The sequence below is a fragment of the Petaurus breviceps genome, unplaced genomic scaffold, assembly GCF_028583685.1.
Source record: "Petaurus breviceps papuanus isolate PSGF00001 unplaced genomic scaffold, PetGlider_PUasm1.0 90825, whole genome shotgun sequence".
Taxonomy (NCBI): domain Eukaryota; kingdom Metazoa; phylum Chordata; class Mammalia; order Diprotodontia; family Petauridae; genus Petaurus; species Petaurus breviceps.
In genome coordinates this window covers 3,922,871-3,949,069 of record NW_027187353.1, presented here as the reverse complement: position 1 = coordinate 3,949,069, position 26,199 = coordinate 3,922,871, and the positions used below count along the sequence as shown (strand labels likewise).

Genomic DNA, 26,199 nt, shown 5'->3' with positions numbered 1-26,199 from the left:
CTTTTTGCCATTGGGGGGAAAACTTAGTCAAGATGCAATGAAAATGAGGGACTTCCCATCTAAAGTCACCTTCCAACAGCTTCTCAGTTACTAATTATTTACATCTCTTCTCCATGAGAATGTGAGTTTCTTGAGGGCAGGGGCTGTGCTTTGCTTTTCTGAATCCCCAGAACTTAGCATAATGACTGGTATATCATAAACACTTAATTCCCCTACAAAATAGCCAATTACAATGGCCCTGTCAAGATCATGGATGGGACAAAACGCATCATCTACAGACATTGTCCCTTCTCCTAACCATCAATAGTAGTCAACAACCCTAATGCCAGGGAACTGGAGAAGTCAGACCTTGTCTTAGAAGGGTGGGTATAACAGGAAGAGCATGCCTTTTCCTCTATTAAACTGCCAAGTTTTACATTTTGTCCCTAGGGCTGTGAAGTCAAGTTCCATCAATTTAAAGAATTATTTCTTTTAACCTTGGGAAAGTAGATCATCCTAAAAACTCAGAAGGGACTGGCCCACTTGATCAAAAACCTAGTACAGATAAGCAAACTGAAGAGTGAAGAAGGTATGATTTATTTAACCCATGGTAACACTATTTAGTGGCCCAGATACAACTTGAATTCTATCTCAATTGCCAGTACAATGTTCTTTCCAAATAAGATTTTAAAATGTCTTTTATAATTTATTTACATGCTTGCATAGCTCTGGCATAGGACTGGTTTGTGGAGGATACTAAATGCTTAGTTAATGCTTCCACTTTGCATGAGGAAACATTTTCAATGCCAGGACAAAGGCCTCATTGCTACATGCAGTATTTTTTTTAATGAGACATCAACGTCAGAACAAAGTCCTCATTGGATGTGGTCAATCTTTGGGCACCACCCACTCCCCCAATCTCCTTCTCCCTTCCCAATCATCCCAAGGTGCCTACCACAGCCCCAATGTGGGAACTACACAATCCTTTTTCCCAAAACCTTCCTCAGTACCCCAGAGTACAAAGGAATGTCAAGTCTCTTCCTTGGTGCCTTTGTCATAGTAAACTGCCATTCTCCACACTGAGAGTTTCTTATGAAACTCTTATTCATATTATCTGATTGGTCCTTGTACTTAAGACTCACTTAAACATATTAATGCTCCTCTAAGTTCATACCTGCCTTGGTGCCTAAAAGGGGACTCTCGGGGCGGCCAGGTAGCACAGTGAGTAAGAGCACCGGCTCCAGTGTTGAGAAGACCTGGAGATAGAATCCTAGGCTCAGACACTTAGCACCCATCCAGAAACACCTGGCCGTGTAACCTTGAGCAAGTTACTTAACCCCAATTGCTTAAGGGTGGCCAGGTGGCTCAGCGAGTAAGAGCACCGGCTCCAGTGTCGGGATGACCTGGATCAAATCCGGGCTCAGATACTCGGCACCACACCCAGAAATAACTGGCCATCTAACCTTGAGCAAGTTACTTAACCCCAATTGCTTAAAAAAAAAAGGGGGGGGGGCCCTCTATGCTGCCACTGGTAGCCAACCTAATGCAGGGGACAAAAGTCAGGATCCAAACTGGGCTGAATCAAATAAGATGAATTTAACAGATACCTTTAAAAAAAAAATCCAGAGCCTGGCACACAGGGGCTTAATTAACACTTGAGATAAAACAACAACAAACCAAAAATGACAACTTTAGATAGGAAAAGCATAGCTAGACAGTTCATTTCAAAAAGATCTGGGAGAAGGTCTTAAAGGACTCACAGCTCCAAGAGTCAACAGTGTGATATGACAGCCAAGAGATTTAACATCATTAGGCTACACTAACAGAGAGAAGGTGCAGGGATATTACCCCGGTTAGACTCCATCTAGCAGGCTAGGTTAGGTTGGGAGGACAGTGAGAAACGGGACAGCACCCACAAGTGGGAGATGACTTGATGTGAAGGGTCAGCAGAAGAGAGTGGTAATGTTTAGCCCAGGGAGGACCAGAAAAGTGGGACAGAAATGGAGGATGACAACAGTCTCAAAATTTCATGGGCTCTCAGGTGGCAGAGTGATCAGCTGTGCTCTGCTTGAGTCCTAGGGACAGACCTGAGAGCAAAGGGAAGGTGCTGAGAGAGAGACAACAATAAAGTTTAGCAACAATTAAGTTTGAAGTAAAGAGAAAGTTCCCAATAATTAGAATGACCCCAAAGTGAAATGGCCTGCTTTGGGAAGTACAGTGGACAGTTACCGCCCTCATCCTGGAAGCAGCACACTTTTAACCTATTAGCCCCAGGTCAATTATTCCATCCTCTAATTTTTAATGGAGGCAGCAGCTAGGTGGTGCCATAGTGCATAAAGCACTGGGTCTGGAAGCAGGAAAACTCATCTTCCTGAGTTCAAATCTAGCTGTGTGATCCGGGGCAAGACACTTAATCCTGTTTACCTCAGTTTCCTCATCTTTAAAATGAACTGGAGAAAGAAATGGCAAACCACTCTAGAAACTTGGCCAAGAAAAACCTAAATGGGGTCACAAAGAGTTAGACACAAGTGAACAACAATGACAAAATTTTTAATGTCAACACAGGTAGCAACTGCTTCAATTAAGTTCAAACGGTTTCCCTTTTATTAAGGTCCAAGTAAATATTATATAGACTGGGACTCAATAAAGAAAAACATGTTCAAATAATATTTTATCATCAGCATCTCCAGGTAAATGTGTATAATCAAGTAGCATTACCAATACCAATAAATCCTTAGGAAGCCCATCTGAAAGAGAAAAAAAAATAATTAGTGAGTGACAGCTATGCCCCTTCTTGAGCTCCTGGCTCATCTCCTTTAAGCATTTATTCTCATTTTACAACTTTATAACTCTCTAGGAAAAAAAAACAGGCTATGTACGAATCATAGGATTATAGGTTCTAAACTGGAAGAGACGTGAGGTCACATAGTTCAACCCCCTCATTTTGAGATGACTAGCTGTTTATGACCCTGGCAAACCACTTAATTTTTGTTTGCCTCAATTTTCTCAAGTACAAAATGGGGACAATAACAGTACCTACCTCCCAGGGTTGTTGTGAGATATTTATGAAATATTTATGAAGTGCTTATTATTAGCACACTGCCTGGCACATAGTAGGTGCATAATAAAAGCTTGCTCCCTTCTCCTTCCTTCCCTCCCCCAACTTCTGCTATCTGTTACTATTAGAAAACGAATGCTTTAAGTCTTGTGCTTTTAATCTTGGAAATAGGAGTGAATACCTTGATCTCAATGTCTAATGGTTATAGATCAGAAAATGCTTCACAAAGCATACTCTAATGTATCTTTATACAGAAGACCACCAGGGTCTGTAAATTCCCTTAAAGAGCCACCTGTTAAATTCCAACTTGGGCAGATGAATAAATGGCAGTATCAAACTTAAAGGCAGTTCTTTACGGAAACATTAGTGAAACGACATTTGTGATAACAAATCTTACTCCATAAATCCAGTGCACTCTTCAATTGTCTTTTAGTCAATGAGAGAAATGATTATTAATAAGCAATGATTTGGGAAGATTCAAATTTCTCCCTTTTTCTTTTATCCCCAATTCCTCAGTCAGGGAAGGCTGAGCAAACCTCCTCAATCAAACCCAGGTGGGGCAGCTATTGTGTTCTACTCTGGTTAAGCATAGATAAATTCTTTGAATAGAATACCCAAGGCTGGAGCTAATTTAGGAGTAAATGCGACATAATCTAAATTCAGGTCCAGCCCCTCACTGTAATATTCATTCTCTCATTAACTGGTAAACAATCTGAGTTGGTTGCCACCCTTGGAAACAATCCTCTTCTAAAAGGACATATAAGCCATGAGCCTGTCATGATGGTCTGTGGTCTAAGAGAGAGATGGCCAAATGACCATCCTTTTACGAAAATGCTAGCATTATTGATAAGATGATTAATTATCCAGAAATTATATCTCTCAAACCTTTTTAAACATCATTTGTAACCACAAATATTCAACTTAAGAAATTTTAAAAGGTACTACATATAGTGTTGGGTGACTGCTGTTGGGTTTCTCTGGGGGATGGAAAGAACAGAGATGTACCTCTTAACCCAGCTGTCAAAGCATACTGAATATTCTGCTCTCCAGTGGCTCTCCTACTCAGTGCTCATCTCCTTTTGCTTACTGAGGTATAGAACTGACTAGGTCATTTTTAGAATACATAATGGGGGTACTAACTGCTGTTCCTTACCCACAAGAGTTTATGCTTTGTCCAGGCCCAATTCCTCCGGAGTAGATATTCCCAATTCATCTAAAGTTGGTCTAAGTTCCTGGATAATATATGGGTAGATTTCCTTATGAGGTCCTGCTTTGTCCTAACAGCAAGAATAGAAAATCCATTTAATTTAATGCACACATTAATTAATGCACACACAAAACCAGTCTGACATTAAATACAACTAGTACATCTAGAGTAGAGGTTCCTATCCCCCTTAGGATCAATTTAGTCAGTGAGCAGTTAGTTTCAATAAAGAAGGTAAACAAGTACTGCAAATTTTAAAAGTGCATCTCTTAGAGCAAGGTAAACCTTATTATATTCTAGGAATAATTTTACCAATTGGAATATGCTCATTATAGATGATGTTTAGGAAAACATGCCAGAAAGGAAGACAGTGATGACAGAAAACTTTGTGAAGGCAGTCAAATGTGCCCAGCAGGCAACATTTATAATTGAATCAACAGAGGAAAAATATTTTAATTTCCCTCTAATTTGAGTCCATAATTCAATTAGCTCTAGTGTTGAATGGACTGATCGCCAACAGAACCCATAATTATCCCCTTTCATTTAAGATAAAGCCATTTCCTTTCCTTTCCTTGTGTACACTGTAATTTTGGGGGGTGGGGGTGGGAGTGGGGGAGGAGGGGTGTTTTAATAGTAACACAAATGGTGTCTTTTCTGAGAAAATTGTGTCCTGAGATCACTTTGTTTCTGGGATGTGAGTTTTGGCAAAATTCTACTTTGCAACAAAATCTATCTTCCTTACACAACAAACCTTTCTCAAGTTAAATAAACTCAGAAAACTTTAACTTGCTGTGCTGTTCCTTTGCCATTAACAAATTCTAAGATACCTTTAGACGGGTATTTTAACAAATACTTAAACACAACACAAACCCACAACCCAACAACAGAATTCTCAGGCCGATGCTGTTTCACTGACCTTTACGACCTCTAGAATACGAACTGCACTAGCAAAATCATCTAACCGTCTGCATGCCCTCAAAGCAGCATCAATGATTTTGGGTTCTGGAACCAGGTCGTAGCCAACCAATGTATTCATTCCTATTAGATTAAAAAAAAGTAGGGAAGCAACATAACATTAGACATGTTCATATGATAAATTATCCACATAGAATCATGGAAGTAAAAGCAACCTCAGAGATTACCCAGTTCACCCTTCTTATCATACAGATGAAACCTGAGGCCCTGAAATTGACTTACTCAAGGCCACAGAGTCAGGACAAAGATTCCAAGCCTCCCAATTACTGTTTTTGTGTTCCCTGAACTAATTAAGGGATTACTGTTAGTTCAGTTTATGGGATCATATGATTTACAGCTGGAACATAAAAATATAAATGCAAAGCTTAGTCTAACAGCCCAAGTGTTGTTTCACAGAAAACAAACCTGAGAAGTATGAGGTTATACTATGTTCACTTCTATGTAACACAGCACACAAAGACAACTTATTAGTCTTTTAACAGAAAACCAAATTCACTATTCTTTTCATCATACCTATTCTAAGGTCACTCAAAGGTAATACTCCTGAATGAAGAAGGATAAAGCCACTATACTTCTTTAAAAAAAACAAACAAACAAACATTAGGGGCTTAAAAAAAAATAAAAACCAACAAAAGTCTCTACAATAATCCAGAATGCTAAAATCCAGTCTGAGATGTCTTGTTTTAAAGGAAATCACACTCACAGACTATACACGAAGCAGTAAACTATTAATAGGAAGATACAAGTACTGACCAACTCCCATATTTATATATTGTGGCAAACCAAAATATAGGACAAAAAAAAATCTAGTAGGCGAGAAATAAGAAAACTGCCCGAAAAGCTTCTGTGAGTCATTTCAAAGGTACAAATCTCTCCAAAGAGAGTAGCCTGGTGTGATATTTTATAGTTGTGGTGGCAAATTCCAATAGAAGCAGAAGCCACTAAACCACCCATGGATCCACAGAGGCACAGTGACTTAGAAAGCCAAGTATTAACATCATGTTGGGTTATACTTCTATTTAGTTTGTTAAATATTTCCCAACTGCATTTTAATCTGGTGCTGGCTGCACTTGGGAGTGCTGGGGGCTGCATGTTTGACATCTCTGTTTTAGAGGATATAGTTTAAAAGTTGTGCATAACTACCAACTGTTTACTTTTGCCAGCACTGATGTCACAAAGCCTCGATGGATTCTATATTAGCAGCCCACAAATGTGAAGCAGCCGAATTTTTCTTACCAAAATCAATTTACAGCCACATCACAATTCATACCTTTTCGTAATTCCCAGGCGTCAAGATCTGGTTTGCTGAAGTATGTCACCCAGCGAGCATCAAACTCTTCATCTGTCTCATGGGACCCATGGGAATAGCAGCGAGCTGACTGGATAGCTACACAAAGAAAGGATTATTTTTTAGGATATTTTAAAAATGCTAAAACATTTAACTAAAATATCTATCTCATCTGAAAAAAATCTAACCATATCTTCAGTGTTTAAATATATTTTATTTATACATAATATATACTTGCTAAAATATTTTTAAATATTTAAATTTAAATTTTAATATTAAAAAATACTTAGCATGTATTTCATGGATACTATAAAGTTTCTAAAGACAGCAGTAAACACATCAGTTAGGAAAACAAGAACACATCACTTTTTCCTCATTCTTTAATATTTGGCCCCAATAAACAATGCCTTAACACATCAAAGAATAAAAAGAATTCTCCCCTTTCAATTACTTGATAGCACCTGAAAGGCCATGAAGTCAATAAACTAAACAGACATGGAGAGGAAGTATGACTTAATGGGAAGAATGCCAAGCTGGAGGCCAGGATGTCTCCAATAAATTGTATTTCCTATTTTTAAGAAGCCCAAACTCATTAGCAAATTTCAGTTCCTTTGGCTTACAGAATTTGATGTACAATAGAGTATTTAAAATATTTTAAAACATACACAGTAGTCAAAATTATTCAAATCTAGTTCTGAAAGTATTTCACACAAGAGGAGTTAATAAGCTGCTAAGAAAGAAAGCCAAACTGAGCAACTGAAAAAACAATAAGTATGGAGAACAGATAATGAAATATGCCTTCCTCCTCTCAGGAGTGAGGTTGGGGAACAACAGCATGTTCCACATTATGAGATGCAGTTACTGCACTAGGTATTAGCAATTTTTCTTAGTTACACAAAATGATTCTATCTTAAGAAGGTTTGGAAGAATAGGGATATTCCCCAAAATGACTTGTGATATAGAAACAAAAGGCATCAAACATTGAAAACATATGTATAATCTAACACTAAGAAGAAGTGAAAAAGAAAAGAAAGTACACCAGAAAAGAAAGACAAATATTGGAAACTGACTGTTTAAGTGGCTAGAACATCACTTTTAGATTAGCAATTCAATTAACAGAACACTCTATCTCTAATAGATAATGGACCACACCAAGGACAGGGAACCTTTGTCTTCGAGGCTACATGTGGCCTTCTAGGTCCTTGGGTACAACCTTTCAACTGAATCCAATTTTTACCAAACAAATCCTTTTATTAAGGGGATTCCTTCAGCGAAGTTTGGATTCAGTCAAAGGGCCACAATTGAAGACCCAGAGGACCACACATGGTCTCGAGGCTGCAGGCTTCCCACCTCTGGACCACACTATTCAGTGCTATCTACAAGGAGTTTCATCTGACCTAATAATGGAAATGAATTTTTGTTGTTTCTCAAGAAGGAAAGAATAAACGTTTTAATTCTTGAAATGAATTAAGTTAATGAATGAGAATGGCATATACCTTTAATATTAAAAGTTCAAAAAGAATGGGTCACCAGCCTGGCCCAACATTTAATAAGTGCAAAACTTTAACCCAAACTTAAAGAAATAACTGTAGCTCTATTATAGCTAGCCATTATAGTAATAATCAAGCTTACATTTATCACATAAAGGTTTTGATTATTTGAATTATCTTAACTGGTTTATTTAAAAAGCAGTTAAAATACATTTAACTTTCTCAGATTAGGAAATTGAGGATCAAAGAGGGTATATGATTTGCTTAAGGGCCAATAGCTGGGACTGACAAAGTTGGGTTTTAAAACTAGGTTTCCCAACTAAGTTCAATGATCTTTCCACTACACCAGGGTGGAGAACCTGTGGCCTTGAGGTCACATGTGGCCTTCTAGTGCTGCCCTTTGACTGAATCCAAGCCTCACAGAACAAATCCCCTGTGGACTCAGTGAAAAGGCCACACCCAAGGACCTAGAAAAAAAGCTATATGTGGCCTACAGGCTGCAGGTTCTCCACCCCCTCACTACAGGAAATACAAAGAATTCAGTTACTTATAAATTAAGCCCTCCAAATTGAAATTTCAAGAGACACATAATAAGCCCAGTGTTTGTTGGTTTGTGACTCTGGGAAAATAAATTATGGTATTTCTGGACCTCAATTTCACTATCTGTAAAATGAGGGGGTAAGATCAATCAACAAACATTAAATACCTACCTACTACATGCCAGGTACTGTGCTAAGGTCTGGGGATACAAAGAGGCAAAAGACAATTTCTACCCTCAAGGAGTTTACAATCTAATGGGTGAGAAAACATGCAAACAAATACACACAAAGCAAGCCATAAATAGGAAAAAATGTATTAACAAATTTATTAATTTTATTAACTAGAATTAAGAGGTGCTGGGGAAGGCTTCCTGTAGAAGGTGGTATTTTAATTAGGATTTAGGAATTTAATTAGGAATTAATCAGGCCAGTCATGAGTCAGAGCAGAGGAGAGCATGGGGGAACAGTGAGAGCAAATGCCCCAAAACGAGAGATGGAATGTTTTGTTTGTGGAATAGCCAGGAGGCCAGTGTCACTGGACCAAATATGTGAAGGGCAGTAAGGTGTATGAAGACTGGAAAGGTAGAAGGGGGTTAAGTTATGAAGGGTTCTGAATGTCAAACAGTGTATTTTGTATTTGCTCTTGGAGGTAGTAGGGGGCCACTGGAGTTTGAGTGGAGGGATGACTAGACCTGCACTGCAGGCAAATCATTTTAGTGTCTGAATGGAAAATGGATTGGATTGGTGGAGAGATGTAAAGCAGGCAGGCAGGCAGACTGGCCAGCAAGCTACTACAATAGTCCAGGCATGAGGGGATGAAGGTCTGTACCAGAACAGAGGTAGAGTCAGAGGAGAGAAGGAGGCCTATTTGAGAGATGTTGCAAAGGTGAAATTGACAGACCTTGGCAACAGACTGGATAGGGGAGGTGAGGGACAGTGAGGAATCCAGGATGATTCTTAGGTTGCCAGTCTGAGGGACTGGGAGGTGGGTGCTGCCCTCTACAATAACTGGGGAAGTAGAAGGTGATGGAGGGTTTAGTGTGAAAGATAATGTGTTCTGTTTTGATGTACTGAGTTTAGGATATCTACTGGATATCCAGTTTGAGATGTCCCAAAGACAGTTGGAGATGGGAGTTAAGGAAAGAAGTTGGGGAAGGAAAAGTAGATTAGAGAAACATCAGTATAGAGATGGTAATTAAAGCCTTGGGAGTAGATGAGATCAACAAGTGTAGTATAAGGAGAGAAGAGCACCTGGACAAAGGTGAGAGGGAGTGATCTATCTGGAGGCAGGGTCCAGCAAAGGAGACTGAGAAGGAGCAGTCAGATAGGTACATAAAACGTGATTTCAAATAACACAATATCATCTATTCTCAAGACAGTATTTTTTTACAAATTATTATTATTATAAAAGTTCGTTTCAATACTTCGCCTTTCCTTTTCTGGTGCAGATTGTACTCTAGCACTTTCTTGAATCCTTCCCAGAAGATCTGCCACAGGCCCTCTAACTCTTCATGGGTACGAGGGCACCATTCAGGCTTTCTGACGACCGGTTTGTAACTTGGCTTATGTGACACCATCAGTCCACCTCCTTTTCTCACCTTTTATTTCCTTGATGACATTCCTCAGACTACAGCTTGTCCAAGAGGCATCACTGAAAATGTATATGGGCAACTTCTTCCTATAGTGCACCTTCCCCATTGCCCTTTGTGTCACCTACAATTTTAATTCTTCAGGTGCTATGGAGCTCCAAGACTCACAGTCATATAAACATCACTGGGAAAATATTCATAATAAAAAAATGGATTTTTCTATTAGAGAATAATTTGGAATCACCCACAGTGCTGCCTAATTTCCCAATATAATTGCAGCTTTCTATCCTATTCAATTCTAGGTCCAGTTCATTGCCCATCCAAATTACATGTCTAAGATCTATGTACTGATGGCCTAATTCAATGGGCCGTCCAATTAACTGCATGTTACAATCTGGGCGATAAACATTTTTTTAATCCATTAAAAAAAGTGACTTATTAGGCCAATCTTTTCTAACTGTAGTGTTCATTGGGGAGTCCCTACAGCATTCAGGGTCTTGGCACAACCAGCATAATGTCACCTACAAACAGAAACATCAGGAAGCCTTCACCACCTCTATCTGGAGTCTGTGCAGAACATCCTTGACACATGGTGAACATCTTTTACAAACCTACTTTCCCCTGCTTTCAGGCTTGCTTGAGATTGATAAACAGAAGTTACCTCTATGGTTTCATCTACAAAGATGATGACTGCTTTGAAAGCACAACTGGGTTCTTGGGCTCATTCTCCTAAGAGTGGCAGCTGGTCAGCAATTGGTGTTGGCAAGGAAAGCTGGCCCCCTCTCCAGCAATCACTCCCCTCACTGATGGCTGTGGAGCCTAAGCTGGAAGGAAGCACTGCTATTCCCAAGGACCTTGCACTCAAGGTCCTGGGCCACTCCCATCAGAGTCTGCAGGGAAATGATGGTAATGGTTTGACTTGGTTGGCACATTTCACCTTCTTCTTCAAGGTGCCTTGCTGCTACAACTATGCTGGAAATAGCTTGTTGGAGAACTTTCAAGAATGAATTTGCTATGGCCAGACAACACTTTCTTAAAGTGAAAAAACAGTAGGATCTTCTTTATACTGTTCAGTTAGTTGTGTAACTATAAAGATGTGTTCCACAACAGAAAAAAAAAAGTATAAAAACCTAACTATAGCCTTCTTATATTTTTAATCAGAGATTCTCAGATTTGTGAAATAAGAAAGCAGGCTTATTGGTTGCTACTCACTGAGGTCTCCTCAATTGCCTTTTATAGTGGTAATGTTACCTGGCTTTTTATTTTCCCTAATCATTTGGTACTGTCCTTTTGAAATAGTATAAAAGTGGATTCTACAATGCTTTCGGAGTTGCAGGTATGAAGGTGGTAAGTGACCAAATAGGGTATGTTCACTCTCCAGGTAAAATAGATTATAATTCATCTGCTGCATTTTCTTTGGGGTTCTTACTAAAATCATTAAAAAAAAAAAAACAAGCAACTTCAGTGTTTTCACTAAATAGTTAAGTCAAGGCAAATAAATCAACCTGCCTAAGATAAATCCTGACAGCAATACACCTTTGCTCACAAAACTATATCTGCATTACAACCTATAAAGGTATATTTCTTTAAATATTCTCAATCAAGTTTGTTTTACAACTGTTTTACAACAGAAAATCTTTATGACCCAAATAGAAATATTTTTCTCATTCTTTGTGAACTTTTTCTTTTACTAATCTAAATTTATCATGTGAAAATCTAGGCAGCATGATATACTAGAAAAAGCATTGAACATAAATAGACTTGGGTTTGAGTCCTGGCTGTCAGGTATTAGTTCTGTGATATTAGGTAAATAACATCCCATTAGGTCTCAGTTTCCTCAGCTTATAGATAGATACATTACTATCACTACTAGCCCTACCTACCATAGAGAGTTGGGATGAAGCTCAGATGAGGTAATGTACATATGGTATAAATCTTTATCTGTCATCTTTGCAAATTGTAAAGGACTATGGGTGAGAGGATCATGACTTTTAATTTAAAATGCAGGTCAGGAAATGTTGTACAGCAATATTACAAGAATCTGGGATTCAATTTCACAGTCATTGTTACTGAGCTGAGAATTGAACCCAGACTCTCCTCACTTTGAAGCCTCTCTTTACATCATTAAATAATCAAAAAAGGATCCAAACTCAGAACACTACCATCTTTCTTGCTGGCTTCCTAAATTTCACAGACATCTCACTACTACATGTGGCTGTGCGTTCCTCTTGAGGGCAGGGACTGTTTCTGTCCTCTTTTTGAATCTGCAGTGCTTAGTACAGCGTCTGGAACATACTAGGTACTTAACATTTATTGATTTGTTTTAGGAACACAAAGGATTTAGACCTGGAAGACACCTTAGTTATCATCAAATTTCAATGCCTCATGGAAACAGGTCCAGAGAAACAAAGTTGCCTAAGATCACACAGCTGTTAAATAGCAAAGTAGAAATTTGAACCCAGGTCCCTTGATCCCCAAATCCAAAGATTTTTCCATGATATACCATAAAAATAGGGACTAGACCTATGATTTCACTGGTCTAGGGAACTCCCTGGGAGAAAATTTCCTACCTTCACTCCAATTAAAGCCATCTCCCCAGGCCCCAGATGTGAGAGGAGTCATTCTGCTAAAGGAACCAAAAGTGGCTCAAGGAAAAGAAAGGGGAAAAGAAGAAGCAGCACATAAATGTCTATAATACTTTTATCAGGTCAGTGTGAGACTTCTCACAGCCTTTTCTAAGGTAACAGAAAGCAACACAAGCAGACACCTGCTTTTTCTCCCAGGGAGTTTCTCAGACTAAGGAATCAGGTCTGCTCCCTATCCCCATGGTGTGTCACACAGAGGCCTCTGGATCCAGAATCGAAGGACCTGGGTTCGAATTTCAACTTTACAACTTATTCCCCATACTCTCTACTATTTATTCCACTTGTCTTTGGGTTGAACAAACAAACCTGGTATATTTGTTGAATCCAATAAACATTCAAGATATTTCTTTATAATCACTATTTTTAAAGTGTTTAAGTCCATCCCTGGTTACTCTGACCCACCTTCTCACTTCAACTTTCCTAAGGAAGCTCCATGATATTCATTTGTAGGAAAAGGCACCAAAGAAATTAAATATAATGGAACAAACACACAGATCATGGGATAGAACTTAATGCTTATCATGCCAATTATTTCTTCATTTGTGGCATTTCTCCTGTACCAAAACAGTTAATAAATTTGTGCTTTTGGGAAAAAAAAAGTTATTCTTGTTCAGGTACCAGTTAAACTAATTGACCTCCAAGATGCTTTCTGATCCTAAACCTCTGTGATTTGTAATTAGTAGGGCAAGGCAATTTATAGCTATTTACTATTTGTAGAAAGAAGGGAGAAAAACTACCTGCAGAAATGCACATACACGCAAAAATTTATTAATGAAAATACCTTTGTTATGTTATGTACAGAATAAGGATCAACAATTACATGTGTTCCTTTCAGATCAAGTCATTGTTATTATTCTTTTCCTTTCAAAATTACGTATATATTCCCAATTTTGAACTAGAGCAGGCCTGTACAACATAGTAACTTGTGCAGGCCTGTTTCATATCCTCTACATTCTCCCAGGCCCCATAAATCCTTTGGTGGGCTGAAAGTAGCTCTCAGGCCGTATGTTGTGCAGGCCTGCAGTAGTGGAAGTGTTGTTATTTAGGATCAGTTATAGAATAAAAAATTATATGTTCTTCCACATAGAAAAACATTTACACTTTTCAGGATAGTTTTGTATCAATAAAAAATGGTTTGCTCCAAACTTGGAAGTTTTCATAAAAAATAGAATTTCCAAGCTAGAAGTTACTTCAAGTTTTTAAATTTCCTCTATAAAATCCTAACAGGTGGTTTTCTTCTTTGAACTCCTTTTATGTTTATTCAAATTAGGGAAATCATAAAGGAGGAAGATCTATTTCACAAATGAGAAAGCTCAGACTCAGCTCAGGGTGTAAAGCGACCTGTCCAAGGTCATAGTTATTAAGTGGCAGAGCCAGAATTTAAGCTCAGATCCTCTGAATGAACTAAACCAGGGTTCTTACCATGTTATTCATATTAAGACAAAAACTAACATTGCCAGTCTCTGCCAAATGCTATTCAGAACTTTAACCCACTGTCAGAAGATCCTGTTCTTCAAGGATTTTCAATGCTGTAATTCCACCAGATCCCCACATCCACTTCCTTTCTTTTACTGTGTTCTTCTAACTAGAAAAATAAATGTACACAACTATTTCCTTCCAGCTCAATAACTATGAAAAGTTACCTCAATGCATACAATGCTTTAGAGTTCACACAGCCCTTTCCTCTTAGCAGTGCCCCGGGGTCTGTGGGGTGGGCAGTGTGAGCATAACTATTCCCATATTACAGGTTTACAAGTGAAGTGACTTGCTCTACACCACAACCAATTAAATGGTAGAGCTAGGATCTAAATTCAGGAATCCCCCCCTACTCCCAACGCCTCTATTTTAACAGCACATGCTTTCTAGGAAGTCTCCATCTTCCAAATAGGATGAAGTTCAAGATGAACAGATTTGATAAGTAGCCTGCTTAGAACATGGCACACCCAGGTGTGACTCCCTCCCTGTCCCCATCTTAGCAATGAGGAACTCACAGCTATGTTTGATATAAAGAACAGGAGTAAGGCACCTTCACATCTCATAAGACAGACTATATAGTCTTGTTAATACCCCTGACTGGAATAATTTATTTTAAAATATAAACAAAGATTGTTATTCTAAATCCCTCCTTACATTCTTGAAAAACTTGGATGCCAACCCCTGCCCTCAAGCCCAACAAAGTAGAATACCCTGGTCTCTTACGTTCTTTTGTGAGTTCTATTATGGATATTCACTTTTACATTACCATTCTAGTTTTAGATTCTATGGTCAAGTTATCACTTCCTCCATTTTCACATCTTCAAGGTAAATTAAGTAAGCAACTTTGAGACTTTACTATGTGTCAGGCATTCTTGCTGCTAAACTCTCCTGGGGTATTCAGGCCATATTTTTGCCTGGGATCTTTTTTAGATAACCTTATCTAGCTTTTTAGGTAGACAGTATAAACTTTGTGAAAAGTAACTATCAAAAGTACTTATCCAAAACGAAGGTCTGTAAAACCCTGAATTATACAAAATTGTAAATAAAATCTTATTAGGATCATTAATGTTTATAAAATGCTTTAAAATCCTATAAACACGAACCTAAGAGCTTACTCATTCGGCTAGATGCTCAGAAGGAAGACCTGGAATCAGAGAACATTAATATAGAAAAGAGCCTTAAAATCTAGCTGGTTCAATTCTCTTGCCAGATTTAGAAATTATTTTAATATTCTTAATTTTCAGTGCCTCAGCCCCCAGTTTCTAAATCCCCCTAGGATTTAGAATAGCACATTCCTATTTTAAAGGTAAATTCCACATAGGAAAATCAGCTTTTTAATGTTTTCTTTTCACTGCACATAAAATGGAAATGTTTTCAAAGATGGGGGGGGTGGGGGGAGGAAGAGGGAGAGGAAGCAGAAGGAAGAAGCTTCCCCAAGGTCTGGAACACAATATGCCATTAGTAAATGCTTCCCATCTGATGAACTGATAGGAAGGAAAGGTCCTAAACTGAAAAACACAGAAAAAAATGGATAGAGGAATGATGCAATGTTTGTATAAACATAAAATTAATTTCCATAATAAGGATTAAGATAACTACAAGATTTTCAAACTCTCTTTTCTGACACTAGGATAATCTTTTCCAATGGGTGTTATAAGACTTTCCTTCAAATTTAAATTTTTTTCTAAAAATAAAAGTGCTCTCTTGATATATCAACATGGCATTTTGGTTAGAGGATCACAAAACTGGCCAAATAAGATATAGAAGAGCTAAAATGATTGGGAATTATTCACTGATCTATACTAATTTATACACCATCGGATAAACAGGAGGAATTAAAGTTTAAAGATTGACAGATCAAATCTTATATTTCCTAAAATGACTAGTTTCCCAGGAAGAATGTTGTTGGAGCCTTCAGTGTTTAAATTCACAACCTTACAGGCTTAATTCCATAATGTAACATATTACCATCAAGGATTCCAGGATTAAAGTGCCATTACCATAAAGCCTTCCTAGAACAGATACTAGAGTAACATTATTCAAGATAATAAATAGGAATTAGCAGAGCCTATTATACCCTAGCCAGATTTCTCAACATAAACTGAAAATGTCCCTGTCACTGCAGAGCACAGTACTCTACACAGCAAATTTCTTCTGATTACCCTAAGTGGCCTTCTCTTGGTTCCTTAGACACTGCATCTCTCTTTCCAGGCCTTGTGTACTTGCTGTCCCCCAGGCCAAGTGTACACTGGTTCCTTACCTCCATCTCAGAGTTGCTCCCTTTCTTTTAGCTGCAGCTCAAGCATCATCTGATCCCAAGGCTAGGGCCCTCCCTTAAATTTAACCACTTCCTAAATATCCGCATTTGTTCTGCCTAAGCTGTATTTGCATAGCTGTGGGTAGCTGGGTGGCCCGGTGAAGGAGTCAGGAAGACCTAGCTCAGATCGGGCCTCAGACACTAACCAGCTGTGTGACCCTGGGCAAGTCACTTAACCTCCTGAAGAAGGATCTAGCAAACCGCTCCAGCGCCTTAGCCAGACTACAGCCCGGGCAGCTGGGTCCAGGGGCTCAGGAAGAGTCAGGCACTGCACACTGCGCTTACGGTGCGCTCTCTCCATCCTGTGCCTGTTTTTCCAGGGGAGCGCAAGCTCCCTGCAAGGAGCCGGTGCCCGGCGCCGTCCCTGCAGCCCCAGCCCCATCACGGCCGCCGGGAGCTGGACGAGCACGAAGGGAGCTCCGGAACTGGGGAGACGCCCCGGGCGGCCGGCGGACCCCCGACCTCTCCCTCACCAGCACAAGGACCGCGGCGCTCCGGGCTGGTCCTGCCTGTCACCGATACCTGCACGCACGAGGGTCGTTCTGAGGTCGCTCTGCCTAGCCCCTGCGCCGCCTTCTCAAAGGCTTCAAAAAACGAGAACTCCACAATGGAAAGAGGCCGCGTTGCATGGTCGGAGGGTGGGGAAAACAACGGCGTCTTCCCCCCATTCCCGAACCCCCGTTGGGACCTCCCCCAGCCCCCGTTCCGGCTGAGGCTTGAACGCCACGGGGTGCCGCCTTCGGCCCGGGGTTAGCTGGGCAGACCCCAGCCCGCATAGGGGGCCCGGACTCGGGGTCACCCCAAGGTGTCCCCGGAGGACAGGCGGCGCCCGTGGCCTCCCGCCCCGCCCCGCGGGCGCCGGGGCGTTCAATGTCACCTTCGCCCGGGAGCGCCTCCGGGCCCGGCCGGGCTGCCAGGCCCGCCCGCCCGGCCGGCCCGCGCCCCCGCTCGGGAGCCCGGGCTCGGGAAAGGGCAAGCCGACAAGCCCGGGGCGGGGGGCCCGGGACCGCTCCCAGGCGGGCCTGGCCGGCGGCGGTCACGCTAGGCCCTGGCTCGGGTCACCGCAAGGACGCGGGGCCGCGCGGGCCGGCTCCTTACCGGCGGCGGCGGGAGAAGAGGACGACCAGGAGGAGGGGGCTGCAGCCCCCGGCTTCGGCAGCAGGACCCGCACCGAGGCGGAGCAGCGGCGGACAGCGGCGGCCAGCATGGTGACAGCGGGCGAGGGCGACGGGATCGACCGAGCCACAGACTGCCGACTGCTGAGGACACAGGCTGAGGAGCGCGAGCGGGTGCGCGGCGCATGCGCGCAGGGGAGGCTGGCACCGAGCGCGCCCAGGGGGAACCGACGGGGCGGGCGGGCGGGGGCGCGAGTCAGTCCCTGTGGCGCGCGTGCGCGCGCTCTGGGGGCAGGTGGCTGCGGACGCCACGAGGCCGCCCAGGAGGGGGGAGAAGGGGCGGGGCTATGGTGGCGCCGGGAGGACAAACCGCATACCGCGCAGCCGGGCCTTGTGACTGGTCGCGGCCATCTTGGGACGAGGGCGGCTAGAGGGCGAGAGAGAGGAGGGAACGGAAAGGGTAGGAAGGCGTATTTCCCAAAGGAAGAGGAAAAGAAGAGGCCGCCAGGCGGCGCCCTCGCTCCGACCTCGGGAGCGAAGGCCTGTATCCAGGCCGCCGGGAGCTCTCTCCAGGTTCGTTCTAGCATCGCACACTCTATGGCAACTTCTTGACTCGCTCTGTGTGCGCTGAGAACCTCCCAGCAGCTGGGAGAGTGGCGCATGAAGCCACGCCCCCTAACTTAACTGCGGCCAACCAGCCCCACCGCGCCCCCACGTGGTTGTGTCCTGTTACACCCTTCGCCCCAACCAAAGTCCTCCTCCAGGGGTTCCCTCTGTCTCCCGCCAGAGACGCCTGTGTGACCTTGATGGACGCACCTCCTTTCTCTGGATCTCAGCTTTCTCATCTGTAAAGTGAGGAAGGCCGGGGGAGTTGAACTAGATTTAATTCAACAAATAAAAGCCATCTGTGTACAAAGCATCGTGCCCCGGCTGGGGGATGCAAGGAGCTCGTCCCTGCCCTCGGACACAAACATTCTGCCGCAGAGATGCACAGAGCGAGCCCAGTGCAAGGTCCCGGGGGTGGAGGAAGGGCTCGTCCGCACAGGGCTTTGGACCTGAGCTTTACAGGTAGATGACCAGGGCTTCTAAGCCAGGATCGCGAAAGCTGGGACCAACTCCCGGGATTCTGAGCTGACCCTAGCTTCTGCCGGGCTGAAAAGGCTCGGAGTACAGCCCTGTGACAGACGATGTCAGGAAGGCACTATGTCAGTGGAAGGCTTTCCTACAGACAGGAAATTTCTACTCTTCTGAAGAATTGCAATAGTAATGTTAATAAATCCCAATAGAATGTAGTGTAAAGTCTTTGAGACCAGGGATATTTTTGTTTCTTTCTTTGTTTTGTCTTTATATCCCCAGCCCAACCTGGTGGCTCGAACGGAGTAGGTGCTTAATAAATGTTCATTGGATTTATATACCTCTGAAAGCACTTTCTTCATTATTCAATCAGTGGCATGACCTCCCGGTGACTTGGCTTGTGTCCTCTGAATTCCAATAGAATTGTATGCCCCCCAAAGATCTCTGGTGACTTCTTAATTACAAGGTCCAGGGGCTTTGTTAACAGTCATACTCTCTGCAATATTTGCCTCTACTAACCATCTTCTGCCACTGGGAATAAAACCCCCCAGTAAGAACAGAGTCCCTTATCCCTTTTTTCCAATACACCACATTCTCCAGTCTACTCTGTTAGTCCTCTTTTCTTTCTGACCCCTATATGTACACGTGGGTGTCCTTGAATTCTATCCTGGACCTTCTCTTGTCTTCTCTCCTTCCCTTTCCTTTGTCAATTTTTCTACTCCTGTGGTCTCCACTGATATGTGAGATAAGTCAGAGGGCACTGGATGAAAAATCAGAAAACCTAGGTTCAAAATTGACTCTGCCACATATGTGTACGGTCCTCAGTTTTCCAGGAATAATAATAGCTATTGTACCTACTTCACAGAAATAATTTTGGGAATCAAATGAGATAGGGTAGGTAAAGTGCTTTGCAGCCTTTAGAGAATTGTTATGTAAATGTTGAACATTATTATCCATGCAACTGACTAGCAAGTGCAATGCTCCCAGACCAGTCTACCAGACTAAGCTCCAGCCCTGTTGTTTCCCCCCCCCCCTTCCTGCTGGACAGCTCCACCTGCTTTTGTTGTCAGTTACAAACACAAGACAAAAACCAGTCTTTACATTTCTCAACCTCAGTTAAATACCTCTGAAACACCCAATATGTGTAAGATTTGCTGTATTAATGATCGAGACCTCAAAGATAGTACCTAGTTCGGTCCTTTGCCTTCAAAGAACTTGCAGTCTAGTAGGGAAATATGACAAATACACATAATTAGAATAAAGCAATAATATGTTAATAGAAAAGCTCCCAAAGAGAGTGGCATGAGAGATTCAGGTGGAGAAAAATCGGCTATAATGGGGTGAATCAAGGAAGGCTTCATGACAGAGAAACTGCTGGAACTACTTTTTGTTACTGTTGTTGTTCAGATCTGTAATTACATTGGTGTGGTGAAGTCCCCAGCCCAAAATTCCTTTCTCTGACACATATCAGCAATCTCTTCACAACTTATCCTTTTAGTTTCCTGGGGCACTGAGGCTAAAAGACGTGCCTTTAATCGAATAGCCAGTATATGTCAGAGGCTGGAGGTGAATGTAGGTCTTTCTGACTTCAAAGAGATACTTCAGGTAATATCTACTCTAGTACTAGTAAGCAAAGTACTTTACAACTATTATTATTTCACTTGATCCTTACAGCAACACTGAGATGTAGACAGGGATAATTATCATTTACAGCATAATTGATCTATTCTTTGGACAGCAATTTTTAGTGTCATACCTTTTGTAACTATGAGATTCAAAGTGGTAACTACTCTGTACTGGTCTCTGAATGCATCCAGCATAGAAGGCCCAAACCAGAAGACAGATTCATGGACTGGTGTTTTTTTTTTTCTGTGTCAATAGTTTGGAAATACAGCCAACTACATTAGTGTTATTAGATTGGCAATGTTTTGTTTTGTCTTTATTTGTAAGTTCTTAAGATTGTTTTAAGTTAGTTCTATCTTTATAAGGGTCTTGCTTTATCATTTTGGAAAACTAACCAAGGAAAATGATTTGCTAAAAACTACAATCAACTAAATTGAAACAAATAACTCTATGAGGAACCAAGAATTAGTCAAACAAAACAACAAGAATGAAAAATTAGAAAGAAGAGGTAAAATATCTCAATGGAAAAATAACTGACCTGGAAAACAGATCCAGGAGAGACAATCTGAGAATCATAGGCCTACCAGAAAATCATGATGCAAAAATGAGCCTGGACAATATTCTCCAAGAGCTCATTAAGGAAAACTTCCCTGAGATACTAGAACCTGAGGGTAAAATAGAAATCTAGAGAATCCACTGGACACCTCCTGAAAGAGATCCCAAACTGAAAAGTCCTCAAAATGTGGCCAAACTCAAGAAGTATCAGGTAAAAGAGAAAATACTTCAAGTGGCCAGAAAGAAACAATTCAAATATCGAGGAAGCACAGTGAGGATTGTACAGGATTTGGCAGCCTCTACACTGAAAGATAGGAGGCAGTGGAATACAATTTTCTGGAAGGCAAAAGAGCTCGGGTTACAACCAAGGATCACCTACCTAGTGAGACTGAGCATATTCTTCCAGGCAAAGAGATGGTCATTCAATGATATAACAGATTTCCAGACCTTCCTGATGAAAAAGCCAGAGCTCAATGGAAAATTCAACCTCCAATTACAAGATGCAAGAGTGACATAGAAAGGTAAACAAGGAAAACACACACACACACACACACACACACACCCCGTTATTTAATAAGAGCAAACTGTTTATAGACAAGTAGAGGGTATGAGTATAAAATACACAAAATGATGATTAAAAAAATCTCATTAAGGGCTACAAAGGGACTGCAATGGAAGAAGAGGAATGAATGAAGTGGAAAAGGATAAATTATGCCCCACAAAAAGGCATAAAAACAATATAACAGAGGAAAAGAAGGGAGGGAGATGAGTATTATATGAGCTTTTCCCTCATTGGTTCTGGGGCAAGGAGGGAATAACAACCAGTTAAGTGTAGGACTCTATGGAGAAGAGACGCAAAATGTATCATATCAGAGGGAAAGAAGGGAGGGAGAGGAGCTTCACATGAGGTTTGTTCCTATCACTCTTGGTGCGAAGAAGAAATAACATACTTCATTAAATATAAAAATATCCCCTCCTTCAGTAGGAGGGGAAAAGGGTTACAAAAAGGGAGAGTGGTTAGTAGGGAGGGAAGAAGTAAGGGGGAAGGGGAGGAAAAGGGAGGGAGCCTGATAAAGGAATACTGAGGGAGGTGGTGGTCAAAAGGGAAAATATTAAGGAGGGGAAGGGAGAAGGGGAGAAAAAATATAAGCATTAACAGGGGAGGAAATAGGATGGATGGAAAGAAACAAATAATAACTAAATGTGAATGGAATGAACTCTCCCATAAAACGGAGGCAGATAGCAGAATGGATTAAAAATCATAATCCTACAATATGCTGTTTACAAGAAACACATCTGAAACAGAGGGATACACACAGGGTAAAGGTAAAAGGCTGGAATAAAATATGTCATGCCTCAGCTCAAGTAAAAAAAGCAGGGGTAGCAATCCTTATCTCAGATAAAGCAAAAGCAAAAATTGATCTAATTAAAAGAGATAAGGAAGGAAACTATATCCTGCTAAAAGGCACCATTGAGAATGAAGCAATATCATTACTTAAAATATATGCACCAAGTAGTATAACATCCAAATTTTTAGAGGAGAAGGTAAAGGAATTAGAGGGAGAAATAGATAGCAAAACTATACTAGTGAGAGACCTTAATCTCCCCCTCTCTGACCTTGATAAATTCAACCTCAAAATAAACAAGAAAAAAGTTAAGGAGGTAAACAGAATTTTAGAGAGGGTAGGTATGATAGATCTCTGGAGAAAACTGAATGGGGATAAAAAGGAATATACTTGCCTCTCAGCGGTTTATGGCACATACTCAAAAATCGACCATGTTCTAGGGCATAAAAACCTCACAGTTCTGTGCAGTAAGTCAGAAATATTGAATGCATCCTTCTCAGATCATGATGCAATAAAGGGCCATGGAAAGATAGACTAAAAACTAATTGGAAATTAAACAATTTAGTCCTAAAGAATGAGTGGATCAAACAAGAAATTATAGAAACAATTAGTAATTTCATTCAAGAAAATGATAATAAAGAGACAACATACCAAAATTTGTGGGCTGCATTAAAGGCAGTTCTTAGGGGAAGTTTTATATCCCTGAGTGCATACATGATTAAATTAGAGAAAAGGGAGGTCAATGAATTGGGCATGCAATTGAAAAACCTAGAAAAAGAACAAATTCAAAATCCCCAATTAAATACTAAATTAGAAATATTGAAAACCAAAGGAGAGATTAATAAAATTGAAATTAAGAAAACTATTGAATTAACAAATAAAACTAAGAGCTGGTTTTATGAAAAAAACAATAAAATTGATAGACCCTTAGTCAATATGATAAAAAAAAAAAAGAAAGAAAACCAAATTATAAGTATCAAAAATGAAAAGGGTGAATCTACCTCCAATGAAGAGGAAATCAAAACAATATTTAGGAACTATTTTTCCCAATTGTATGCACATAAATTTGACAATCTTAGGGAAATGGATGAATATTTACAAAAATACAAGTTGCCCAGATTAACTGAAGAGGAAGTAAATTACTTAAATAACTCCATCTCAGAAAAATTAATTGAAAAAGCCATCAGTCAACTCCCTAGGAAAAAATCTCCAGGGCCAGATTTTACTAGTGAATTCTATCAAACATTTAAAGAACAATTGATTCCAATACTCTACAAACTATTTGGGAAAATTAGTGAAAAGGAGTCCTACCAAATTCTTTTTATGACACAAATGTGGTACTGATACCTAAATCAGGAAGAGATAAAACAGAGAAAGAATATTATAGACCAATCTCCCTCATGAATATAGATGCAAAAACCTTAAATAAAAAATTAGCAAAAAAACTACAGCAACTTATCTCAAGAATAATACACTTTGATCAGGTAGGATTTATTCTAGGAATGCAAGAATGGTTTAATATTAGGAAAACCATCAGTATAATTGATCATATCAACAATAAAACTAGCAGAAACCACATGATTATCTCAATAGATGCAGAAAAGGCTTTTGACAAAATACAACATCCATTCCTATTAAAAACACTAGAAAGTATAGGAATAAATGGAGCCTTCTTTAAAATAATAGGTAGCATCTTTTTAAAACCATCAGCAAATATTATATGTAATGGGGATAAGCTAGAAGCATTTCCAATAAGATCAGGGGTGAAACAAGGGTGTCCACTATCACCCCTCTTATTTAATCTGGTACTAGAAATGTTAGCAGTAGCAATTAGAGAAGAAAAAGAAATCAAAGGAATCAAATTAGGCAAAGAAGAGACCAAGCTATTGTTCTTTGCAGATGATATGATGATATACTTAGAGAATCAAGTAAAAAACTACTTGATGCAATAAATAAATTTGACAAAGTTGTAGGATGTAAAATATAACCACATAAATCCTTGGCATTCCTATATGTTTCCTATGAAATTCAACAGCAAGAGATAGAAAGAGAAATCCTATTTAAAGTTACTGTAGACATTATAAAATATTTGGGAATCTACCTGCCAAAACAAACCCAGGACCTATATGATCACAACTACAAAACACTTTTCATACAAATAAAGTCAGATCTAACTAATTGGAAAAATATCAATTGCTCATGGCTGGGTTGAGCTAATATAATAAAAATGACAATTTTACCTAAATTAAATTATATATTTAGTGCCATACCAATCAATTTACCAAAAAACTACTTTATAGAGCTAGAAAAATAGTAACAAAATTCATTTGGAAGAATAAGCACTCCAAAATATCAAGGGAATTAATGAAAAGCAATGCTAGGGAAGGTGGACAAGCCATACCAGATTTCAATCTGTATTATAAAGCAGCAGTCATCAAAACTACTTGGTACTGGCTGAGAAATAGAGTAGTGGATGAATGGAATAGATTAGGCACATGAGATTCAGCAGTCAATGACTATAGGAATCTATTGTTTGATAAACTAAAAACCCCAGTTTTGGGGATAAGAATTCACTATTTGACAAAAACTGCTGGGAAAACTGGAATATAGTATGGCAGAAACTGGGCATAGACCATTACTTAACACCATATACCAAAATCAAGTCTAAATGGGTGCATGATCTAGGTATAAAGGTTGATACTGTAAGCAATCTTGGAAAACAAGGAATAGTGTACCTATCAGATTTGTGGAGAGGGAAAGATTTTATGACTAAACAAGAATTAGAGAGAATTATAAAATGAAAAATGGGTAATTTTGATTACATTAAATTAAAAAGCTTCTTTACAAACAAAGCCAATGTAACCAAGATTAAGAGGGAGGTGGGAAATTGGGAAAGAATTTTTACAACCTATGTCTCTGATAAAGGACTTGTTTCTAAAATATACAGAGAATTGAGTCAAATCTATAAGAATACAAGTCATTCCCCAATTGATAAATGGTCAAAGGATATGAACAGGCAGTTTTCAGAGAAAGAAATTAAAGATATCTATAAGCATATGAAGAAATGCTCTAAATCACTATTGATTAGAGAAATGCAAATCAAAACAACTCTGAGATACCACATCTCACCAGTCAGATTGGCTAAGATGACAAAACAGGAAAATGACAAATGCTGGAGAGGATGTGGGCAAATTGGAACACTAATGCATTGCTGGTGGAGTTGTGAACTGATCCAAACTTTCTGGAGAGCAATCTGGAATTATGCCCAAAGGGCTATAAATACTTTCATATCATTTGACCCAGCAATACCACTCCTAGGGTTATCTCCAAAGAGATCACAGAAGTGGGAGAAAGACCCATATGTACAAAAATGTTTATAGCAGCTCTTTTTTGTGGTGGCAAAGAATTGGAAATTAAGGGGGTGCCCATCAATTGGGGAATGGCTGAACAAGTTGTGGTATATGCATGTTATGGAATACTATTGTGCTATAAGAAATGAGGAGCAGATGGAATTCATGTTTACCTGGAGCTTATACGAACTGATGCTGAGTGAGAAGAGTAGAACCAGGAGAAATTTGTACACAATTACAGACACAACATATGTGTGATGACCAACTTTGATAGACTGGACTCTTCTCAGCAATGCAGTGATATAAGTCAACACCAAAAGACTCATGATGGAGAGAGATGTCTACATCCAGAGAAAGAACTAGAAAGAACTGAGTTTGTATCCAGATTGGAGCAAACTACCTGATCTTTTTCCTTTTCTTGTTTGGTTTTATTTCCTCTTTACCATTTTTCATTCCATCTGATACAATCTGTCTTTATAAACTGACTAATGTCTAATGTGAAAGTATTTACAGATCCTATACTTGATTGTATGCCACCATGCAGGCAGGGAGGGGAGGGAGGGGGACAGAATGTGA

General features: G+C 40.2%; 1 protein-coding gene across 1 annotated transcript; it reads right to left on the bottom strand.

Moving 5' to 3' along the window:
* Nucleotides 1-2,560: 2,560 nt before the first annotated feature.
* COX5A (cytochrome c oxidase subunit 5A) lies at nucleotides 2,561-17,872 on the bottom strand. The gene is made up of 5 exons (XM_069071148.1): nucleotides 17,659-17,872; nucleotides 6,487-6,603; nucleotides 5,158-5,279; nucleotides 4,191-4,314; nucleotides 2,561-2,726 (listed from the first exon to the last, which is right to left on the bottom strand). The coding sequence occupies exons 1-4, from the start codon at nucleotides 17,765-17,767 to the stop codon at nucleotides 4,201-4,203; spliced, it is 462 nt and encodes a 153-aa protein (XP_068927249.1). The 5' UTR covers nucleotides 17,768-17,872; the 3' UTR covers nucleotides 2,561-2,726; nucleotides 4,191-4,200.
* Between the last annotated feature and the right edge of the window lie 8,327 nt (nucleotides 17,873-26,199).

Excerpts from the sequence above, each read along its gene's own strand:
- COX5A (XM_069071148.1), bottom strand. The coding sequence starts at position 17,767 with ATGCTGGCCGCCGCTGTCCGCCGCTGCTCCGCCTCGGTGCGGGTCCTG. Across the intron at positions 6,604-17,658 it reads CTCTTCTCCCGCCGCCGCCG|CTATCCAGTCAGCTCGCTGC; the intron begins GTAAGGAGCCGG and ends TTCTTTGTGTAG. Across the intron at positions 4,315-5,157 it reads GTATTCTAGAGGTCGTAAAG|GACAAAGCAGGACCTCATAA; the intron begins GTCAGTGAAACA and ends TCTTGCTGTTAG.